The following is a 23,707-nucleotide window of genomic DNA, read 5'->3' on the forward strand; positions in this document are numbered from 1 at the left end:
TCAACTGCATATTGCTTTTTATGGTGCTTGTGAGCCACCATGGGCTGAAAGGTGGGGTGTAAATGAATACAAGCAAAGACACAATCGTATGTAATAAATACATAAGCAACCAGAATGAAACCATTGCAGAGCCTGTAAAACCACTTCACTTACCTTTCTGGACCAGGCCAATTTTTGAAACTAGTGCATGTGCAAGCAGAGAAATACACAGTAGGCCTGGCCCCATCTGACAGCATGGGGGGCACCACTTGGCTGAAGCTAAATGGGGGAGCAATGTCTTTGGGCCCAGGGCAGAAGAAAGGTGAGGCATAAATGTAAGTAAGTAATCAAATCAATCTACGTTGCTCAGATTTCTTGGAGGAAGAATGAAATAAAAATGTAACAACCCACAAAAGGGATGATGGAGAAAGAACCGAAAGAGGTTGGAACCTGCGCAATTCCCAACATTCGTTCTTCTTTCCCATCGTGCAGTGCCAGCTGCCCCACAAAGTTAAAATACACACACCACAAAACCCTCACACGGGGGATATTGGGCTTGCAGCCACCACTGAATGAAGCCATGTCTCTGTAGAGCTGCCTGGTAATATTTGCAGGGGGTAAATACTGCACTCTTATTGAAGGCACAGAGGCCTCTTTCCATTTCCTTCCTATGGAGCATCCAATTGCTGGCTTTGTTCACCAACAGACCCAACTGCATTAAAGAAGAAAATGCTGATCAAACTTCACTGAGAATGGGATGCACTGGTGGACTCTTAGGTACTGTTTCGGAAAGGTAAGGGTGTGCCAAGTTGTTCCACCTAGATTCCTCATTTATCACTGCCCAATCCATACTGAAAGCCCGGAATGTCAAAATGTACCTTCATTTGGAAATATCTACCCAGGTGTTATGAGCGGCCACTTTTAACATGTTCTTTACTTAAGACATTTCTCTTCCATATTTCAGGTGCCTAGGCACAACTCAGGAAGATGTTTCATCATGGCATTTTCATGCTAAACCGACTACTATTCAGCCTGCACCCTTCTGAACGCTGCCTTCTGAACTGACCTTGGTTGCTGCTTCTCTGCAACTCTTCTCTTGCTTATTTCAATGGGTGGGATGAGAAGCTGAGCTCTTTCTTGCAAAGTGGTTTGCTTTGTGCCTGACTTATCAGCCTGGTAAAGTGTGAAACGAAAAATGTGTATCAGAGGAGGGAAGAATGCAGAAAAAGCAAGGGCAGTGCTATGGGGCAAGAACTCTCTTTTGAAACCCCTCATACATTTCTACCCAGACTGTGAACCTAGAAGATAACGAAAATTGCACAGAGCAAACCTATGAACAAAAGAGCAAACACATGTCAATATATTTCGAGAAACGCAGAGCAGTGGGTAGAACAGCCTTTGCCAAACTGGTAGTCTCCCGATATTTTGGCCTCAAATCCACAGCCACCATCTCTCAGCCAAACCTACTTCAGAAGGCTGCTGCTCTAAGAATTTGATGGAAGAGAAGATGTATGATATCCTGAGTTCTTTGCAGGAAAGGCAGAATCAAAATGCATTACACTTACAGATAGATTTATTTTATTTAAGGCTGCTTTAATTTTGAATGCCATAAGAGGTCAGGGTTTTCGTTCCTTTGGTAGGCTTTCTCCTCCTTTCTTCAAAATCACTGCAGCTCTTCCTGGTCACATTCAAAGATCCTTCAGTCTGGTTATGTTTCTGCGGAAGCCCTGCTGTGTTCAACGGGGCTTGCTTGCTAGTAAACACTCTTTAGGCTTTCTGCCTGAGTCTGCCCTCCCTGATGTAATGCTTAGCCACCACAACTGGTTCTCTGAACCTCTGCCTCATTGTTCTCGCTTTCATTATAACCCTGTAAAACCGTCCTGGCCTCGTTTAACCTTGATTTCCTTCTCCGCCCCCCACTCACATCCTTTTGGCTGGCCCAGCCTCTCATTCCTCACAGCCCAAGCAGCTCTTCAGCAATAAAAGGGGCTCTTCCAGGGTTTAGTGCTCCTTGTTAAAATTCCACTCCCTCCTCCTCATTAGAAATGCTTTTGGATAACATTTATGCCTCCTTGAGTTGCAATGTTATGACTCCATCTCTTCCAACTTAACCAAATGTTAAGTTAGGCTGGCTTTTTAAGCTGGAGCAAAGATTTTGGACTTGGCATCCTCCTTGCCTAGGGAATGTCTCCCCTGGCAAGAGTCAGAACTTGGGCTCTGACGATGATTTTGACATTAAAATGCAAAGCTGGTTTGTAGAGCTACCAACATGCCTTTTTCTGAAGAAGATCCCTCAATTTTCTTTCCACGGAGGATGCAACGAGCTGCTTCCATAAAGGGTGTGCTGGAAATGCAAGATGTTGTACAGTATGTGATTATCAGTTTCCAACAATAGCTGGGCACATGCTCAAAGAGTGGAAGAAAATATCAGAAGTTAATGCAGAATTGCTATTTATTACCCTATAATTAAAGCGCTGACAGTTTTCCTATTATAAAACCTTATTTGCAAAGGTTCATAACTCAAAGAGGCAAAAAATTTCATTTCAAGATAATGTCCGGATTACCATGTTAAAGCATTTAAAATATTTTAGTAAAACGAATTCCATCTATCACAGGCTTGCTGTTTACTAGCTCTTGTTTTGCAATAATGTATTCCCTTTCTGTTTCATTCTGTTTTAAATTAAGGTGCGGTTCAAAACTGCAACATTTAAAGAAACATGTTAAGTGTCTAAAAACTGAAAGATTGCACAATGGGACAAACTTTTTCTCTGGTGCGGGGGGTGGGGTGGGGAGTTGAAATCCATAGAAATAAATATCCAAGGAATGATGTTAATGAGAAACATTCGGTTTCAATATTCCTGGGGAGTTTGCATCCCCATTATTACAGCACTGACTGATCTACTACATGAGAAACAAAATGAGCAAAAGCGAAACTAACTACAATGTTGCCTCCTTGCTTATTTATTTATTTTGGCATTTATATATCGCCCAATTAACTATGTCCTGTGGGCGGCTTACACATTAAAATCAATAAAATGCAAATATGAATCACAATAATAAAACAATCAATATAAAAAAAGCAGGTTCATTTCATTTTTAAAAAATGCAGGAGGGAAAGGGGAAGAAAACCAATGTAGGAAATAGTTCAGCTTGGAAATCCTTGTTTTTTGGAGCTCTTTCAACTTAATTTTCTTTGTGACATTCCAAAGCATGGCTGGAGAAATTGTGTCCCAAAGACCTTTCAGGGAATTCGTCCAGTACACTGATTGCAGTTGGTTATTCCATCGCCATGCAAGATCCAGGTGCCTTTCCCCCCCTTTTTCTTTTTGCACTGTTCTTGTAAAAATACAGTGTTTCTCTCTCTCCACCCCTTAGCTCAGCATTTGGTTGTCAGGAAAGTGAACCTTTCCTCGCTTTCCCACAAATTAGGGCTGGTCCCGCCATGCAGCAGGGGAAATGGCACCACGACAAGAGGATAGGATATGCAAAGCAGGAACTAGCATCTAAACTACCGTATTTTTCACTTTATAAGACACACCAGACCATAAAACGCACCTAGTTTTTGAAAGCGGAAAACAAGAAAAAAAATATTCTGAATCCCAGAAGCCAGGACAGCCAGCGGGATCGCTGCGCAGTGATCCTGCTGGCTGTCCTGGCTTCTGACTTAGCCGTGCGCAGCCTCTCCTGGGCAAGGGGAGCCTTCATCCCGCTGCCCGGGAGAGGCTGCGCGTGGCTAAGGCTCCCCCAAGAGCTGCGCTCCCTTTAAAGAGTGCGTGTGCGGCTCTTGGGGGCTTTTCCCCAAGTAGGGAGAAGGGCAGCCCTTCTCCCTCCTCGGGGAAAAGCCCCCAAGAGCTGCACACATGCTCTACGCGCCTCTTTAGAGTGAGTGCTGAGCAGAGCCTCCCGCCTGCATTCGCTCCATAAGAGCTCCTTTTTAGGAGGGGGAAAGTGTGTCTTATAGAGCAAAAAATACGGTAGGTGAAAGGACCCCTGACCATTAGGTCCAGTTGCGGGCGACTCTGGGGTTGCAGCACTCATCTCACTTTACTGGCCGAGGGAGCTGGCGTACAGCTTCTGGGTCATGTGGCCAGCATGACTAAGCCGCTTCTGGCAAACCAGAGCAGCGCACGGAAACACCATTTACCTTCCCGCCGGATCAGTACCTATTTATCTACTTGCACTTTGATGTGCTTTATTTTTAAAATCTGCAAAAGCATTGGCCTTAGAAAGGATGCCTATGAGCTCTGAAGTTTTGAGGCGGGCACTGATACAGCAGCAGCATCATAATTGCAAGTGCTGAATGGAATATGGCTGTGCAATTGCCACACTTACCTATTAGATAGTGTCATTATCAGTGGAAGGTGTCCAGTGGAGGCTACTCTTTCCCCTTGACCTGAGCCATTTATAAACTGTCATTTCAATGCTTTACTGAGGTGTTGCCCCCATAGTGAGCTGGAAAGGGCACAGCAGGAATCAGAGCTATGGCATACAGTGACTGTGCAAATGTATGGGTTTTCAGAGAGGAGTTCACAGCTGCTTTGCTCCACCCCACTATATAAAGGAGAGACCAATTTTAGCCTACAAACCCCAGGTAAGTCACAACTAAAGAAAGCAAATGGCAGTTGTGGTTCTTTGTATCATTGTGAAATTACGTTTACACTGTGATGGACTCTCTAAGCCTATATGGAACACAGGAATGTTTGCAGTTAACTCGTTTTGCTGTACAGTGGTACCTCGGGTTATATACGCTTCAGGTTACATACACTTCAGGTTAAAGACTCCGCTAACCCAGAAATATTACCTCGGGTTAAGAACTTTGCTTCAGGATGAGAACAGAAATCGTGCTCCGCTGGCGCGCCAGGAGGCCCCATTAGCTAAAGTGGTACCTCAGGTTAAGAACAGTTTCAGGTTAAGAACGGACCTCCGGAACGAATTAAGTACTTAACACGAGGTACCACTGTAATATCTGACACCCTTAACTTTTATAAACAGATTAAACGCTGCTTCGTAAGTTGCAAGGCTCAGAGTTAAAAAAAAAAAGGGTGGGACAGCACACAGCACAGTTTTAGGGTAGAGGCAAAATTTGTGCCCTTTAATTCACAACAGAACGTGCTGACAAAGTGGAATATAAAGAAGAATGTTTGCTGACCGGTGCTTCCCAGGATAGGGAGCACTGTCTAACCACCAGGTAAAAGGTAAAGGTATAGGGACCCCTGACCATTAGGTCCAGTCGTGACCGACTCTGGGGTTGCGGCGCTCATCTCGCTTTAGTGGCCGAGGGAGCTGGTGTACAGCTTCCAGGTCATGTGGCCAGCATGACTAAGCCACTTCTGGCAAACCAGAGCAGTGCACGGAAACACTGTTTGCCTTCCCGCCGGAGCAGTACCTATTTATCTACTTGCACTTTGATGTGCTTTCGAACTGCTAGGTTGGCAGGAGCAGGGACCGAGCAACCACCAGGTAGGGAACCTAAAAAACAGCCTGCCAGTTAAAAAACTGTGGACAGACCTACATTGTGCATTTAAAGCACATGACTTCCCCCAAAGAATCCTGGGAATGTAGTTTACCCATGACAGAGCTACAATCCCCAGCATCTTCACCAAACTATGGATCTCAGGATTCTTGGGGGTGGGGGGAGCCATGGGCTTTTAATGTGCACTGAGTGTGCTTCAGAGGTTTGCTCTGAATTTGCCCCAAGGAACGGCAGTTTCTTCTAGCAATTCCAGTACCTCACCTGTGCCTCCAGCCCAGGAACACAGCTGAAATGTTGAGGGACTTGTAGTTAAGATTTCATTATCATTTGCAAAACAGATTCTGGCACATCGGATAAATCCCCTACTGTATTCATTGACTCCGATACAAGAATGTGTGCGGCGATAAACATACAGATAGATGTACACACTTATACATGAATGAGATGTGCTAATTAAAAAATGCAGCGGCCAATTTATTAAAAATGCGCCGTACTATCTGAATCTTCAAAACATTTAACATCAACAAATGCAGCCGCTTGACTGTTAGAATAGTAATCGATTTATCTTGAAAAGCTTCTATTTGTAAGTTGGATGCAAAGTTCTCCCCTCCTCCCCCCCCCATCCAACACTTAAAAAGAATGAGGCAGCAACGTTGAAAATAACTGTAGTTTTTATTATTCTTGTTGGAACCGTTTTGGCATCTATCTGTTTGTTCTTCAACCTTGAGAGAAATAAAGCAAGTGTCTCACCTTTCATTTTATCGGATAGATGGTACCACACAGCATATTTCCCATGCTAGTTTGAATTACAGCTGTTTATCTTGCAGCTTCCTTTAAGATTAATTAAATGCAAATGTAGCTCTGTGAATCATGGGAATACCTGCCAGACCTCTTATTAATACCTTCGCTTAAAAACCCCTGTGCCACAGAGTCATTAATTTGCAAAAGGGGGTGGGGGTGGGGAGAGATGAGATGAGTGTGTGTGTGTGTGTGTGTGTGTGTGTGTGTGTAAAAGCAGCCCTTTACCTCTGAACAATTCACAGAGGCCTTCCCAATTAGTCCAGGAGAATCCTGGTCCTCCTTTCAGACCCTGTGGCCCTCGGAGGACACAATGAGGCTCCAATGATAACCTGGCAACCTAGGTAGAGAGCCAGCCAAGAAGCGAGCGTTTGAAGCTGCGATCTTGGCTGCCATCACGTCGACAAAAAAGAAAGAATTCAGGCACCATGTCATCCAGTACAAAGGATAAAAACATATTCAACCGGAAATTCAATGTGGCACCACATATGGGATACATGAGTGCAGTTATACAACAGGCCACATTTTTCCCCCCGTTTTATTTTTTCTGTTGTTGAACAGTCTCCTGCATGTGATGCCGAGGACATGTGTAACCATCGTAACGTCTCTCGGAATCTGTATTTAATTTGAGTCGGGGTGGTGGCAGGGATTGGAGATCTGAAGCCGCCACAGGTTTGTGGCAGATGGCTCTGTGTCAGCTATGACAAGCAGCCAGGCTGAGCTTCCTCTGCAGATTTTCTTTTCTCTCTGATCAGGTAAATATGGGCACACTCTGGAAAGTTCTACAGATTTTGCCTTAGGCTGCAAGTTTGTGACTTAGCCCCATCTGTCACAAATCTTCCTGGGGTTCTGTTTCGAGCAGAGACCTGAATTTACCACGGAGCGTTGCCCAAGAAAACTGAGACATCTTTCCCTAGGAAGAAAAGGAAGAAAGGGGGGGAACAAGAGAGAGAGAGGGAGAGAAAGAGGGAGGGAGAGAGAGAGAAATTATGTGAACACAACAATCAAGGGGGAAAGGGTTTTCTCCTGCTGCCGAAGTGGGAGCAAAAAGAAATCCTATGTCAGATGCTTGATTAATATGTACAATTGTCTTCACTTTGGGGATTTTTTTTTATCCTGAAATCACATGGATAGTATAAATACTGCTGGAAAACCAGGGTCAGAAAATCCTGCCCTCTGATTGGATCAAGGTATTAGAGACTCAATCCCAGGTTAGAATGACTTTTGTAAACAGGAGCTTTCTGCCGCAAACAGCTTACCTGACATCAGGCAGGGAGGACTGCCACACTTAGGAGGCTTCCACCTGAGACAGCGAAAGCTTTTAAGAGCATGCCTGATTATTTCATTACCTTGTCTTCCCCCGCTCTCCCCTCCCACCCCTTCTCTCTGCAAAAGATTCCCAGTCCTCCAGGCTTGCAGCCACAGGCAAAGCATTGCTCAAGTTGAACAGCAGGACATATGCAAACATTTTGCTCTAAAATATGACACTGTCATGAGGTTTTTTAGCACAACTTCATTTGGACCTTCTTGAAACGTGCACCATTAAATAATTACGGGCAGGCTAAAATGGGGCCAGATACTCAGAAAGACACATTCCACCCCACCACCACCACAAATGAAGGTTTGCATCTGACTCCAGGGCTGGAGAAGTGATGTGTTACTGATGTTTGTTCAGTGAGCTGCATTGATCATTCCCATTTAAAAACAAAACTCTTAAAGGAATTTTGTTTGTGTTCTCAGCATACCCTATCGGTTTCATTCACTGTTCCGAAATAACCTCACCTTAGGAATGCCAGATGTTTTATTCCATTATAGGATGTGACAGCTCAATAGGAAAAAGCAGCCATTACAGTACCTTACTACTGTGCCAAAATAAGTTCCCCAATCTTCCTTTTTTTAAAAAAGGGGGGGAGTTGATTTGGCAGCAACCATACCTTGGTCCACTGTGCTACAGTGTCACGAGCCTGGTGTTCTGGGAATTGCTGATTCCTATAAATCAATTTGGTGGCTCAACCACTGCTAGGCAAGCGCCCATTCTGATAGGCAGGCCAAGGACCAATCAGGATGCAATGTGGGAGTTCTGTGATCAGAATTCCTGACATCCCCTTTCCCCCCTAAAAGCAGCTGCAGGGAAGGTGGGGCAGGGGAGATCAATATGGATTAGGGGCCCACGGTGTAGTTTACCCCTTTCTGCTCCCACAATTTAAATTAACCCCTATTAAGCTGCTATTAGCTGCAGATGGGAGATAAATGGGTACCCGTTGGGTTTTCCATTTCACAGCTTATAGCAGCTTTTTTTTAAGTAGGAGAAATGGCACAAGGGAGGAAGGTTTAACCCCCACCCTCCCTTGCTCTTGCCACGGACCAAATCTCACTTGGTCCCACGCCTACAGAGCTGCATTAAGCAATGATTATGATGTTGGGAGTAGGGGTGCCAGCACAATTTTGGAGGCCCAGGGCACTGCACACTTGGCTCCACCTGCAATCTATTAGCAGGAACCATGAAGCTGCCTGCCATGTATCCCTGAAACCCAAGTAACTAAGGTAGGGCTAAACCAAGGTTTGATCCAGAGTCTGCACTGGTGCCCCCACTTGTCTTTTCTCTCCAGGTTGTCATCACCCCATCATCTCCTCCTGCTGGCTGCTGCTCTTTGCCACCATACGGCCTCACTTCACTCACCCCGCTCCCTCTCCCCTGCTTACTTTTTCTGCTGCTATGTCAGCAGTGCTGTCTATCTCTCCTTCCTCTGAAGAAGTTGCAGATTGGGATTGGCCACTCCTTAGAGCAAAACATTCTGGTGAGCTGGTTGAAGGAGAATGCCTGTGACACTTTGCTGTGGCATCTTAAAACTTAGATAATCACTCTGCCCAGAAGGCCTCCCTCTAAGAAAGGACCTCATGTGTAGCAGCACTGTTCTCCATGAAAGACTTCTGCAGGCCCAGGTTGGCAGCAAGGCAAGCGAACAGGGGGCCTGGGGATGCCAGTCCCCCCCCCCGCCCTATGCCACCAGTTTGGCCCTGGGTCAGACGTGAATATTTGCCCTAAGTTACAGTATTATCCTATGGATTTATGCATGCTTATCCCCATGTTTCCTTTGCTATATTTACATGCAGGAGGGATTTACTTTACGCTCCTCCAAATCATACCCACATGTGTTCTCACACACAACCACACCTCCTGCTTCTGGGCAAATGAGCAACCACTGCCGCATGGGGGTCCTATGAATATAACCGAAAGGTGACTTAAATGCAGTTTTTATTTCCTTTTTAAAACTGATACACATCCCACTGGCGAGTTGTAACTGACCAGTGAGAAAGCTACTGAAAGACTATTTAACCTGGGCAACAAAGCCAGGCAGTTTGTATAAGCATTAGGAAGCAGTAACCACTCACGGACAGGACAGTGAAAATTCAAGTGCTAAGATGCAAGGGAAATGGTGGGAAGTGGGAGATTGCTTTAATATCATCACCTGCTCTTTGTGATATATTACAACACAAATATGACCCATGGTGAAATTTTCATTGTATGCGGAGAGGTCGTACTTTCACCCTCTGCCTATTCCGTTGCACAACTTAGTACTCCCATTTGGGAGGAAGAGTCTGGCAACAAAGCCATCCTTCTTTGGGGCGGGGGCGGGGGGGGGAGCATGCATGCCACAGATCGGCTGAATTAAACAGTAGGAAAGAGGTCACCAGTGACTTTTGCAATCTACTGTCAGCATCCCTTTTGTAAAATTAAACGATCATCCCTTGTAAAAACTGTTTTATTTCTTCCTCCCCATCCTGCCATGTTCCATGGGCTCAAAAGACTCGGCTCTTCGCCTATTTCCCTCTGCGCTCAGATGCCCTTTCTCAAACATTTCTAACTCATCAGCCAGTTTTAATTCCCTCCCTAAAGAATGCTGGAAGCTTGTATTCCCAATATAGTTTTGTAATAGAAAGTAAGATGTCCTTGCTTTTATAACTGAAGGTTTTGTCACTCTGTAAGGAGGCCCTGCTCCCGGCTGCACCTTTCGCGTAACTTTATGCTCCGACCAGAGTTTCCTTTTCATATTGGTCCCTGTGAGCTGGAATATTATTATTCATTATATTTTTATTTATACCCTGCCTTTCCTCCGGACGGTTGTTAAGGTGGCTTACGGATGAAAACAAGAATTAGCAGCACACAAGGGAATTAAAACTAACCTGATGAAAAGCAATCCCAAGATTGCACACCCAAACAATCTGAAACCTCACAGAAAATTTTGTAGATCATCATTTGGAGCCTGCGCCCCTTCCACACTCAGTCTCTGCTACCAGCCCTTGAGGATTCATCCATCTCATTCTAGATTTTGGCCTCGTACTTTCTACTCTAAGCATGTGGTTGGGCTGCTCTGCCTCCTTGCATTGGTTTCCTTCCACAAAATATTTATTTAGGCTAGGGGTTTCCTAGACTATGAATTGCTTCTTCTTCTTGGGGAAGGGGGGAGGAGGGAGAACAGAAGGGGCAACCAAGTAGATCAAGCTATGGTGGTGGTTGTCCCTCTATAGCACAAATCACCCAATAGATAGATAGAAGCTACAACTGAAAAACAAAGGCACAAAGGGTGAAGGGTGCATGTGTTTTGACAGCTGGGGTACCTGCTTACTATGATTATTTGCAATGTGCCTTAATAAGTACAGGTGCCACTATACTGGGCTACACTTTTGTTGTTATCTCTTTCAGACTCACATTTTTCCAAGGCCAGAAGGGTGTGACACAGGTCTGGGCCTGGTGAGGGCCTGAATGGGAGACTGCTTGGCAACCCTAAGGACATTGCCATGATGGAAGAAAGGTGGGGTATTAATAAATAAATCTACTTTATGTTTTAGAAAGTGGCTCATCTGTTCTCTATGAACTCTGACCTCTCTTAAGGTATTGTAACCAAATTTTGCATGATGGTTCCTGAGATAAAGGAGCACATTTTTTGCTTAAGTCTGGATAATATTGGTTGTCATTTTGAAACAAGATGGTGGACTGCAGTTGTTGTTTTTAATGCACTGATTTAAACCAAATTTTGCATGATTATTCCGGAGGTTTCTGTCTATGAATCTACTTTATCATTTTGTCATTTTGAATCAAGATGGCAGACTGAACCTTTCAAAACTGCACTGATTTGGGGATTTCTTAGAATTCCCAAGCAATGCTGGGCACAGGGCAGCTACTAATTATTATAAGCAGAAATCACCATATATTGTTCACCTATTACACCATGAACTTGATGAAGACATCCCACCAGCAACAGACATTATATCCCCCAGGTAAAGCTTGCCATACCAGTTTCTCTGCCAAAGAATCTGCACGGCTATCACAATCTTCTGTGCACTGGCGTTGTGGTTTCCTGGACAAGTTCCAGGATGCACAATCTGTCTAGACATTGGAGATGTGAAGCCAGGTGGGTCTCCCACTTGCTCTACATAAGCTGAGCATGTGTTCCAGATTGCCTCCAAAGGTCTCCCCCACAGCAGCATACTGCCAAGAGGGATTGACAAGCTGTCTCTCAAGGATGTTTGTCTGACATTCCAGATCTGCTGACTGCAGAATGAAGTTTTCTTCTGAAGAATTTCAGAGGAACCCACATTGAGGGTGGGGCCTTCAACCTTCTTTCCCTAGGGGCTAAAGCAGCTTGAAGGCGTTACCATTTTCCACTTCAGCACCACCCTCAACATACTATCTGGTCCAACAGAAGTGTGAGAAAGAGGATATTTGTCCTGTTATGCTCTCAAGGAAGCATGCTGTGTCCTTTTCTCATCCCCTCACCTCTGCAGGCCCACATAAGGATTATGTAGTCTTTCTATCAATAAATGTATGGGAAGTGGGGAAATGATAAAGTCTTCAACCTGCTACTTCAATTACTCAAAAGCCTCGTTTGGTAGAAGATCATTAAGAAGTGTATGAAGGACGGTTACAAGATATGTATCAGGACATGCCAAAACTTAGATGCAGAAAAAAATTAAACCATTTGAATGCGTGTCCAGGAGATCCCATATCAGACTATAAGCATGTCTGATTTCCAGGTATTTATCCTTTGATGCTTCTCTACCATTTCATACCGAAGCACAGAATATAAAGCATGGACTCTAGGAAATAAGGTATGTTGTGAGGTTGGGAAACAGCACACGGGTGGCGCACAGAGGTGGTATACATAATATCACCCTGTCAGTGGTGCATTCATCTCAAAGTCATACTTAGGGGACTTTAGATGTTTTGGATGAGTTCATCCAAGCCCAAAAAACCTGTCCATGCAAATGCAGTAATGAACTCCAAGAAACTTTCAGCAAAAGCTGGCAATGAAATGCAAACATTAAGAAGGATGCTATGATTAACACAAAGTCATGGTTAAAAAAGACTGACGAAGACAGATGTGTTAGATCAAATAATTGAATTTATTTAATCCACTTGAACTGAACTTGAAAACTTTGGGGGATATATAAACACACACACACACACACACACACACACACACACATATGGGGGGGGGACACCCCTGACCATTAGGTCCAGTCGTGGGGTTGCGCGCTCATCTCACTCTATAGGCCGAGGGAGCCGGCTTTTGTCCGTAGACAGCTTCCGGGTCATATGGCCAGCATGACTAAGCCGCTTCTGGCGAACCAGAGCAGCACACGGAAACGCCGTTTACCTTCCCGCCGGAGCGGTACCTATTTATCTACTTGCATAGATATCTACATGTGTATACACACACACACTTTGGCTACCTATCATGGAGATAGGAGCTTAAGGATTTAGTCTTATAGTAGTGAATTTAGCTCTTACAATTACCATTTTGTTTCTCTGCCTTTGTGGTATCCTAGGGAAACTATATCCCAAATTATATTCAATGCTATTTTAAAAACACAACAACAACAAAACCCTGCCACGGAAAAGGCAACTGACTCAAGGAGTAAAAAGTGTTAACTTTTATTGTGCTCATTTTGAGTCATACACTGAAATGTTCACAAGAGAAAGTTTGCATAGCCTTTTGCCAACAGAAGTGAATCCAATAAAAGGTATCATTTTACCTATTTTGTTGGATTTAGAGAGCAGAGGTTATGAACATGTGTGCTTTTAGGGGAAAGGGTGTTGCTTTTGGATTTTACTGCCACTAAATCATGCACAACATGCTCGGAGCTCTGTGTTCTGATAGACATCAACATCCAGTAATACTTGGCTTCACTTTGTAGCGAACAATGCACCTAAGGCTTACCCACCCTACACGCTTTTGTGCCTTATTGCTTAAGTTGATTGCCTTTTTGTAGCAAGCATAATTCTGCCTCCCTTTTCGCCTCTAACTTTATAAGTTGGCACAGGCACTGCATATAATTGACAAACTAATGCAGTAATGCATTTGACTGTTTTAGATTATATTATTAATAAGCTTGCAGCAAAAGCACGCACACAGAGAGAAGGCAACGAAAATTCATATTTTATATGTCCTGTTGCTGCTGTTGTTTCGTTTTAAAACAGCAGCAAGAAAGAACACCAGTCCCCCCCCCCCCCGATGACCAAGGAGTATAAAAGAATTAAACACTCTTATTTGATATTCAGGTTTTGTTTACCAGAATGTTGCTCCATTTTGATCTCTAAATGACTAATCACTGTAAAAGTGTTTTTTGTGTGTTTTTTTTGTGTGTGTGTGTTTGTGTGTTTTAAGAATAAGAAGAAACAAGGTATCCTCAAACTGCAGGGCAATGTTTTGGGACCTGGCCAAGCGAGGGGCACTTTGTACTGTGATTCAAATACCCCCCTTCCCCAGTTTTTACTTATAATTCAAATTATGGCAAGCAAATTAGCAGAATACCTAGGGTTGTATTCAACTAAGTCATGCTGAGCAGACCCACAGAAATCAAGGGACTTTGTTACTCACGGCTAAACTGAGTCTATTGATTTAAATGGGTCTACTTTAAGTATGACTTCATCAGATGCAACCCCCTGAAGACTGAACTATGACCCTGGACACAAGGCAAAGAGCAGCACCTGAGAGATCTGGCCATTTGAAGATGATTAGTGCGGGGGCAAGGATGTTAGACTGCAGGGGGAATATGTGGGTATATTACATGTGTATGAGAAAGGATTGGTCAAGAAATGGGTGTGTAAGAGTGGGTCAGAGCAGGCGAGTGGAGAGAGATTTGAAATGATTCTGCCCACTTTATATCGGCAGGATAAAATATGACTACAGTACTTGAAGAGCAAACGAGAGTATTTCATACTTTGTTCACCTTAGTCAACACTAAAAATAGGCGTTCTTTCTTCCTGCTGTCTAAAAACAGAAGCAGAAAGAAAAACAGGATATATACGATACCTCTGGGACAGCTGTCCAGGAGGAAAGTTACATCCCTGAGAGTAGAACAATGGAATTTGGATGGGTGGGTGAGATAACGAGATAAGGCTATAAAGCCTTGGGCAGAGGGCAGGGATTGGGAACTTGTGGCCCTCCAAATGTTGGGGGACTCCATCTCCCAGCAGCCTCAGCCAACATGGCCAATTGTCAGGGATGATGGGAGCTGTAGCTGCAGCCTTGGATTCAAATAGACATCAAACATCACTCTGGCTCTCTGGCTTCCCAGCCTGCCACTTTTATACTAATAGCTTCTTGCTGACGTCTTTGTTCTCAATTCTGCCTTTGTCCTTCTAACTACCCGTGAGTTGAGGGAGAGGGCTCACCCATTTGCCATCTCACACAGAGCCCCCTCCTTTGTTCAGCTTAATGGTCCACCACCTCTGCTATCACCTCACCACAAAGTTAGCCCGGCTATTCTAAGAATTATAAGGGGGCTTAGGCATTCATCCCAATCCTTACAAAACTCATAACATTATTATGATATATGGCTTGTTTTGCACAAGCAGGAGATCACTTCTGCAGCCCTCCCTTGCAATTCTGCCAGTTTCCCTATCCTATGCTATCTCTGAGGATCTCCCCAATCTCAGGTGGGGGGGGGGAGTGCAGTGGAGGAAGAGACAAAGACCCACACTGATCAAGCAGAGTTCCAGTCACACTTCTTTAAATCCAACCATTTGGGATTGTTGCCGTTTACGGAATACAAAGGCACCTTAGCCTGCTTCAGAGGTTGCAGTCGGAAATTGAACAACCACAAGAGATGCTCTCCTATTGGCATTTCCATCCATCTTCTGCAGTGTGTGTGTGTGGGGGGGGTGTCTTCCATGTTCTGGAGGCTTCCTGCATATTTTAGAATCCTGAAAAATTAAGAGGCTAAAATGCACAGGAAGCCTCAACAAATACCGTCGTACCTTGGTTTTTGAACAGTTTAGTTCTTGAAGGTTTTGGCTCCCCAACGCCGCAAACCCACAAGTGAATCTTACAGTTTGCAAACTATTTTTGGAAGCCAAATATCTGACACAGCTTCCGCGGCTTCCGATTGGCTGCAGGAGCTTCCAATCGGAAGCCGTGCCTTGGTTTCTGATCGTTTTGGAAGTCAAATGGACTTCCGGAATGGATTCCGTTTGAGAACCAAGGTACGAATATATAGGAGATTCTCCACTTCAGAAGGTTGCCTCCCAACTTGCAGTGGGTGATAAGAACAGCAGTGGGGCACACTTTTAATTGTAACGCCTGAAGAGGGCTCTTGTGTTCTTGTTCAAGTGCACCTGTTACAATTAACACTGTAAAACAAGCTAACGGATAAACAAAAGTATCTGCATAGGGGACAACTTACCATCATAGTCCCACAATAGTTTCATTTCTTGGTTACTTTTAAAAAATGACTAAGAATGAGACAAACAATTGGTAGCCTTAGGTATGATAAAAGACACTGGGATGGCAAAGAACACAAGGAACAAATCTATATACCTTCTACAATATGATCCCGCATTAACAGAGTTCAAGAAGCGAGTACATTTCTTTCCCATAGCTAAGCTCTTAGTCAGGGGTTAAAGTTGACCCTTCTGACAGTATTCTCCTTGCCCTATCCAGCACCATTCACCACTGCCACTGCACAACGAGCAATTAAAACTTGCATTCAGCTGGAGTTATTAACATGCTGCCCAAAGTGATGTGATAAACTACTCCATGTCTGTGGCGGTAACTCTACTTATAAATAATTCAGCAAGGAGCACGTTCTCCAAAGGAGACACTTGAAGCAAACGAAGCATTTTACTGAGCAGGCCTTGTATAACGCACATCTCTTACTCCTGAGCTACATTTTGGAAATCCTACCCCCTTTCAAGCATCTACATTGGTCCTGCCCATGTTGCATTTTAACACACACACACCCAGTCTCTCTTGCACACTGAAGCCGCAGAACCACAGCCACGACAAAAGGGCAAGCCCTTGCATGGCAGCAAAAGCTATTTAGCTGAACTCGAAGAAAGAGCGAATGTCAAGGTAAAAATTTAAGGATTGTTTTTCTCTCTTTGAAGCCTCCGTGTGTAGCTATGCAATAGTATTGACTCAAGAAGTAATGCTGAGCAGTGGAAGTGTTCAGTCAGCATTTTAAACTATTATGAGCTACCTTCTGAACCATTGCCAAGTTAATAGACAATGAAAGATAATGAGCTTGAAATTGGGTGTTAAATTGCATTTTTGGTTCTCTCCTCTTTTTTTCTCTTGAAGTTTAACCATTTCCTGCAGAAACAACATTTTCTTTCGGTCTGTCCTTATGTAAATGTCCACTTTTAGGTCACAAGAGAAAACTGAACATGGAGAGAGTGGAGTCATCTAATTCTCTTGCACAGATTTGCTGCATTGGGAAAGGAAGTACAGAAAACGTAGGCAGGGATACTTCTGGGGTAGGGAGCAGGCATTATATCACTCCCTTATCCCAGACAACATAATTTGGGAATGTGCCTCCAGTTGTATTGTCAGGAATGCATTTATTAGCATTGTTACAAATATCAGTTACTTGATACTGGCATCCTGGAACGAGGGTACCACCTGCTTTTTCAGGGTATAGTGTGCCATGACATTCTCTTGCACGAGTGGAAGTGGTGAAAGCCACTGGGAAGTTCTCCTGCCCACACCCCACCGAAATGAATCGGACCTTTGCAAGCACATAGGAAGGCGTGAGACATAGGGAAGTTTTCCAATGCAGGCACCTTCCAAATGAATGACAGCCTCATTAGGCCAATACCATGCACAGTATCCACTTAGAATAATGAAGCATGTGGAAGAGAACCTTACTGTGAACTGCATCTATATTTGCTGAAATTTATTTCCACCCCTTTCAAAGGCTGAAGCCAGGCAACAACTTCCATTTAAAAACATGGAATTAGTAGAAAATATTGACATGGAGGCTCATGAAAATTCAGATGCTCTCTCCAGTTGGTTAACATCAACCTACCAAACAGCAACACTAAAAAGCCCTTATATTGCACTCAGCAGATGCTTGGGTTTCAGCAGACTTTGGAGAATGAGATTTCTCATCTGCGGTGCAGCTGCCAAGAATGCAGCTTTACATGGCCTTATCATTCAAAGTTGGCCACCACTATTAAGAAAGGGCTATATTAAGAATTGTGATTGGACGTGGGGAAGGAAGCAGCCTCTACAGGACTCGGGACGTTCTGAAATTTAGACATTAAGACTGGCACCCCAAATTACACTCAAACACTTCTGAGACATAATCCAGACACAAGGAGTCAATGCAATGACTCCTTTCCCTCCAATACCAGTGCAAAACAATTATGGAATTCCAGCCACCTCTGCCCAGTTTTCAAAGGCAACTGAAAAAGCAAAATCACAGGTTGAAGCAGCTGAGGTCGAAAATTGAAATGGGTCAAGGCAAAGCAAAGTTTGTAAGGTTCATAAGGTCCACAAAGTAAGAGTCCATAAGAATATTTCAGAGTTGGGAGCCCCAATAATAACAGATAATTACAGATGCCCACAAGACAGGATTCAACCACTTACACAAAAGGACTTGATCCCCCCCTTTATCCTCCTTGACTCCCCTAAATCTGCTTTGGGAGGTTGGGGGAAGGGGGGAAGTCCTATGGCATAAGTGAACCTCGTTCTCCACAAATACACCCCACTTAGCACAACACTGAATTCCAGCACATCTCTTCACTTTGGAAGAACATAGGAAGCCGCCCTATACTGAGCCACACCAAATGGTCATCTAGTTCAGTGTGGCTTACATTGACTGGCAGCACCTGTTCATGGCATCAGACAGAGCCCTACCTGGAGATACCAGGGCATGAACCAGGACTCCGCCACTGATCCTGGGCTTTTCCCTAAGCCTACACCTTTTTGCACAATCCACACTTCTTCTGATTCTCTCCTCACACCCCACGCCCCAAAATCTGGTGACCTGAAGCATGTGGCCTGTCACAATTGCATGATGAGCATTCCTGCTCTTGTTACCCTTCACTGGCTATCATTTTTGGGAGCGGGAAAACTCAGAATGCTATGACATCCTTGCGCAATGCATTCGGCCTTGCTAGATGTTTCCAGGAGAGAGAGAAAGTGGGGATTCGGGTAGCTGTTCTTTGGAGCAGGAACCGTGCCATGTGATTCTCTTCTTTGCGTACTGGTGTTGTAAAGGGTTTTCTTTGAAATGTAACAAAACAGCCTTAAAACAGAAGGAGAAGAGATGTGGTACTCACCTGGTCAGTCACCTGAACACACCAGTGGAGATTAAATTAAGATAGGGAGGTAAGCTGATCCTCATTAGTATAATTGTAGGATCCCTCTTCCACTTTCCTTTTATACTAATGAATTAAATTAATCCAGGTTCATTTTTATAAGCCTCTTGGGTTCAAACATGGAGGACAGTCATTTTAGAAAACAATAAATTAAAAAAAGCATGTAGCATGCATTAAGCGCACGTATTTCATAAGACCCTAGGTTAATACAACTGGCATCTAGTGTAATTAATCCTTGTTAGTGTAACAACTAATATCCCTCCCTAGCATGTTTCCTTTAAACATTAGGATGTTAATTAAATGTTTTCTGGTTTTCTCTCCTTTTTAGAAGGAAGGGGAGGGGGGCCTTTTTCTTTTTTTTCTTTTTGGTCTGTACTCTTCAATACACAACAATACCTTGGAATACCTATTCAGAATAAATACCTTATAGAGATGTTTCCTTACAATGTCTGGTCTCTTGCATAAATTCTGAAGCCTTTTAAAAAGCTGTTCAGGTGTAGAATACAGATATTCAGCTGCAGGAAAAACAGATACATTTTTAATGAAACAAAAACCTCAAAGCACACACTCGATATTAGTCACTTTACTAATTAAAAATGCATATTGCTCTGTGCCGCCTCGTGTTTTACATTATTTAAGCATGATTTTATAAGGTTACCTCAGCTCACAAGGATGTTTAATGCTAAATAAGACTGTGTAGTTGTGCTGTTTAGACATCTCCTTTGGGTGATTAAAATACATTATTCTAATGTAACACAATGCATATGTGAGACATTTAGTGATGAGATTTTTCAAAGGACTGGTACTACATTAGTGTGTATCCTGTAGCAGGGTTGCATATTATTAAGTATTAAATTGTTTAAATAATTTGGTGTGATTTTTCAGGCCTAAATTTTTCTCTCTGTATGTCATCTTTAAAAAAAAGAAAAATCTGCAAGCTATCGCTTCCGAAGCGACCTTTTTAATAAAATCTATCACTATAGACTGTGTATGCTAACAATGAAGAATGCTATTTCAAAACTTGCTTTTGTGTTATCTTGAAAGAACAGATGGTAAATATAAACTTCGTCTAATGTATTAAAACACATTAAAAAAATTCCTCAGCGCTAACATGGTAGCTTGCCAAATAAACAATTGCTCTTGCTTAAGTTTATTCTCAAACTTTGCGTTTTAGAATTAATTATAAATTAAAACCACAGCAGAAAAAATGCAGAAGTAGGAAACTACCTGGAAATATTTCTGGATAGACCAAAGCTTTGGGACAGAGTGGATAGCAGCCACAGTGCACAGCTTCTATCCTGGGGAAGGGGAAAAAAAGGGAAGGTAATGCAGATTATGTACCATTATTACATTTTTGAGCCCCAAAGCGTATTTTGGGCCAACAGCACAGAAGTTGGCTGCAACAATCGTATTCCCTGTACATCAGTGTAATCTCCCTAAATGCCAAAGTTGCTCTTTTTAAAAGATAATTTTATTGATCACATGAATTACATAGAACAGAACAGCAAGCATATGTTTTGTTCACTGAATAAATAAAAACACAGCTCTCCTTTTTTTTTTAAAAAAAAAAAAGATACTGCTCAACACGTTTTCATAATCAGCAGACTGTGACTGGGGGGACGTGGGGAACCCACAATACTCCTTCTTTCTCTTTCTTTCTTTCTTTCTTTCTTTCTTTCTTTCTGTCTTTCCCAAAATGCTGTCAAACACAAATATGAAGGAACTGGTTTGAAAGAACCATCAGTGCAATCCAGCAGCCGGTTATACACATCTAAGTTTCTTTAGAATCATTGAGGTGGAATCTGCACACATATAAAAAACGTTCCTAAAATGCTTTTTTTTAAAAAAGTGTTTTTAAAAATACATTGAATTCTCCATAAGGCTCACCATCGCCATCTAGTGTCACATTGTATATTGCACTTAAAGCACACTTAAAACATTTTATTTGCAGCTGTCATAGCTGAGTCCTGAGACATCATTGCATGTAACCGTGTACTGGAATGCAGCCAGTAGTTGTGGCCCAGTGACAGGGCGATCCATGCGCACTAACGCAACTGAGGGTTGAAAGCACAGGAGATAGAAAGCATCCTTTACCATACCCGAGTAAAACTGCTTAGCTTGGAAGGCTCAGGGCAGGCTGGGTGACGCGCACAACTCTGTTCCAAGCTCCTCGGCATCTGCTGTCTGAGGTGATGCTCTCGCTTTGCCTAATGATAGGGCCAGGCCTGCTCCTCCTGGACTCCCCATGTTTAAACACCGAGAATGTTTTAAAAAGTGGCTTGGGTGCTACCTGCTTCTGCTGTGAGCAGGAAACTGACTGAGCTGTAACCCTAAGCCCTGCCAAATTCAATCGGGATTTCTCCCAGGTAGAAGAAGAGTTTGGATTTGATATCCCGCCTTTCACTCCCTTTAAGGAGTCTCAAAGTGGCTAGCAATCTCCTTTCCCTTCCTCCCCCACAACAAACACTCTGTGGGGTGAGTGAGGCTGAGAGACTTCAGAGAAGTGTGACTAGCCCAAGGTCACCCAGCAGCTGCATGTGGAGGAGCAGGGAATCGAACCCGGTTCAGCAGATTACGAGTCTACTGCTCTTAACCACTACAACACACTGGCTAGTGGAGTTACAATTTCAGCCTAGAAAGCTCTAGTTCAAGTGCTCACTTGGCATGGCGTAGGTTTCTACCTCTTTGCCGCCCCCATGATCTTTATGTGAATAAATTCAGTGACTGTCTGTAAACACTGCGTAAGGCCGTCTGGCAATGCATAATAGATTGAACCCATAATAGATTAGCTATATGTGTATGCCTATATACTTTTAATTACTAATTATAACCTAACCTTTACTTACAAATGCGTTATCCAAGCACTCCTTTGTCTTGGGGTTATTTATTTATTTATTAAGCGATTTGCAGAGTGGCACGCTTAAGACACAATTTGCAACTTCATGGCTTCAGCAGGCAAACGCAAAAACAATGCTAGAGCGTTGCAGCAAAGCATTTTTGTTAATCTTTCCATGCACTTATGCACTGAGTTACAACTGCTTTAGTTTTTCTGCCCCCCTGCCCCCTTGTGTAATGGCCAATCATCAGACATACAGTAAACTTTAAAGATAAAGCTGTAAAATCTGTCGGTCGGAAATTCTGCAGTGAAATTGAAAACTACTTTTTTTAAAAAAAAAAGTTTATTTTCTGAAATTCTTTTAATTGGCACCCAAATGCTGAAGGACCGTCTTTTCTTTTCTAACTTCAGCATTTACCTCCCCTTTGTGAAAGAGGAAGGCCATGTCAATATTCACTTTACTGATGTGTGCTTTGTTTTCCCAGCATTTTTCTTTTTCACTTTTTAAGAAAGAAAGAAAAGTATTTGCCACTGACTATAATTTAGCTGGTAGGGCTTTCTTTTTGAATTCAATATGTACACCACAACCAAACTCTTAAGGACAAACAACTTCCAATATGACAGGAGCAGACTATACTATATGCATTCAGCTGCTTGTGGCTGCAGAAATGACCACTTTGCAAATGCTACATAATGCTTATTCTCCACTTAATCCTTCAGTGTGGCAGCACCTGCACTCAATATGACATCACCAAATGCAATGGGCAGAAATTTAGGATTATGGCTACCTTGCAACAAGTGAGGGGGAAGGATTTAATGGGGACATGAGAGGAATACCCAGACTTCCCATTTCTCCTCCCTCCTGCACCAGCCCTCAACGCTGCCTGCGAACATGACCATGCAATATGTATGGTGTAATTGGGAACAAGGGTCCTAATTGAATCACTGGGAATCCTTCAAAGCAGGTCTCCACACACATCCTCCTGGATCATACTCCTTATTTAAAGGCAAATACTTACTAAAAGCCGAGAAGATTGTTATATTTTTGATCATTAAATTACTGTTGGGTCATAACTGTCAAAGAGCAGAGATTTTCAAAGGAAGCTTTCATTGCTGCTCCCCCCCCCCAAAAAAAAGCACTGTGGAGATTTTAGCGATATACCTCAGATCATGAAATTATGTAAAAGCAAGTGATTTTCAAATTGATCTCTTTCCCTGAAAGAGAACATCAGGCCAAGCTGCAGTTTAAAGAGTCACCTTTAAAACACTGTGTAGGAAGAGTCCTTCTCAAGGACTCTGTCCGTCTCACAAATTAGTAAAACAAGGATTCAGTATTTATGTAATTTGACAGATAAAAAAAAAATGTAGGATTTGGAATTAATCCTTTTATTTGAAAATGACCTTACATACTGATGCAAAGATAAATATGTCATGCCAATATACTCCGAGAGGGTTCGGGAAGAACGGGCCACAATGGGTAGCACAAAATGCAGCTTTTTAAAAAACCAAATCCATTTTTAAAATATATAGGTTCAGCCCAATGAAAGGCGATCTGCACCTGGAAACAGGCTCAAAATGCAGATCCCTCGTATATGCTATGAGGGAAGTTATGTAACCCCACATTCAGTAACCTGGCTTGCACATAATACAGATAGGGGCCCCATAGATACAGAAGTAGATCTATGGAGTGTGGCAATGACCTAACTTGTTTCTCTAGCCAGGATAAGGAAATCTGTGGCCCATGACCTATTGCTGGCCTTCAACTGCCAACATCCCTGACGATTGGGCGTGCTGGCTGGGTGTGATGGAAGCTGGCGTTCCAAGAGCAGCAGGAGGGCCAGAGATTGCCCAGACCTGCTTCAAGCTTCTTCTGCGCTAAGTTCAAACCTTTGCAACTGCAGCTATTCCTCAGTTTTGATTCCTGAATATCCCCAGCGAAACAACAGAGTCCCATTGTTAAAATGACCTTTATATTCCAATTAAGAAATCATCTGCTAAATCTATGAATCTT

The 23,707-nt window shown here is 43.2% G+C and overlaps 1 protein-coding gene across 12 annotated transcripts in view; it reads right to left on the bottom strand.

The window, feature by feature from the left end:
- GTDC1 (glycosyltransferase like domain containing 1) overlaps nt 1-23,707 on the bottom strand; it is a 222,994-nt gene that overhangs the window by 16,618 nt on the left and 182,669 nt on the right. For 5 of the 12 annotated variants that reach the window (XM_083494341.1, XM_083494350.1, XM_083494343.1 and 2 more), the window contains 3 exons: nt 20,088-20,158; nt 19,284-19,375; nt 6,106-7,163 (listed from right to left, as the gene is read on the bottom strand). In XM_083494341.1, coding sequence (XP_083350467.1) covers nt 7,080-7,163; nt 19,284-19,375; nt 20,088-20,158 — 247 coding nt within the window. In that variant the 3' untranslated portion in view covers nt 6,106-7,079. Of the gene's footprint in view, nt 1-1,045; nt 2,324-6,105; nt 19,376-20,087; nt 20,159-23,707 lie in introns of those variants that run through there. The other 7 variants (XM_083494348.1, XM_083494346.1, XM_083494347.1 and 4 more) reach the window with 3 other exon arrangements.

Source organism: Podarcis liolepis, assembly GCF_965112155.1.
Source record: "Podarcis liolepis genome assembly, chromosome: 1".
NCBI classification, from domain to species: Eukaryota; Metazoa; Chordata; class Lepidosauria; order Squamata; family Lacertidae; genus Podarcis; species Podarcis liolepis.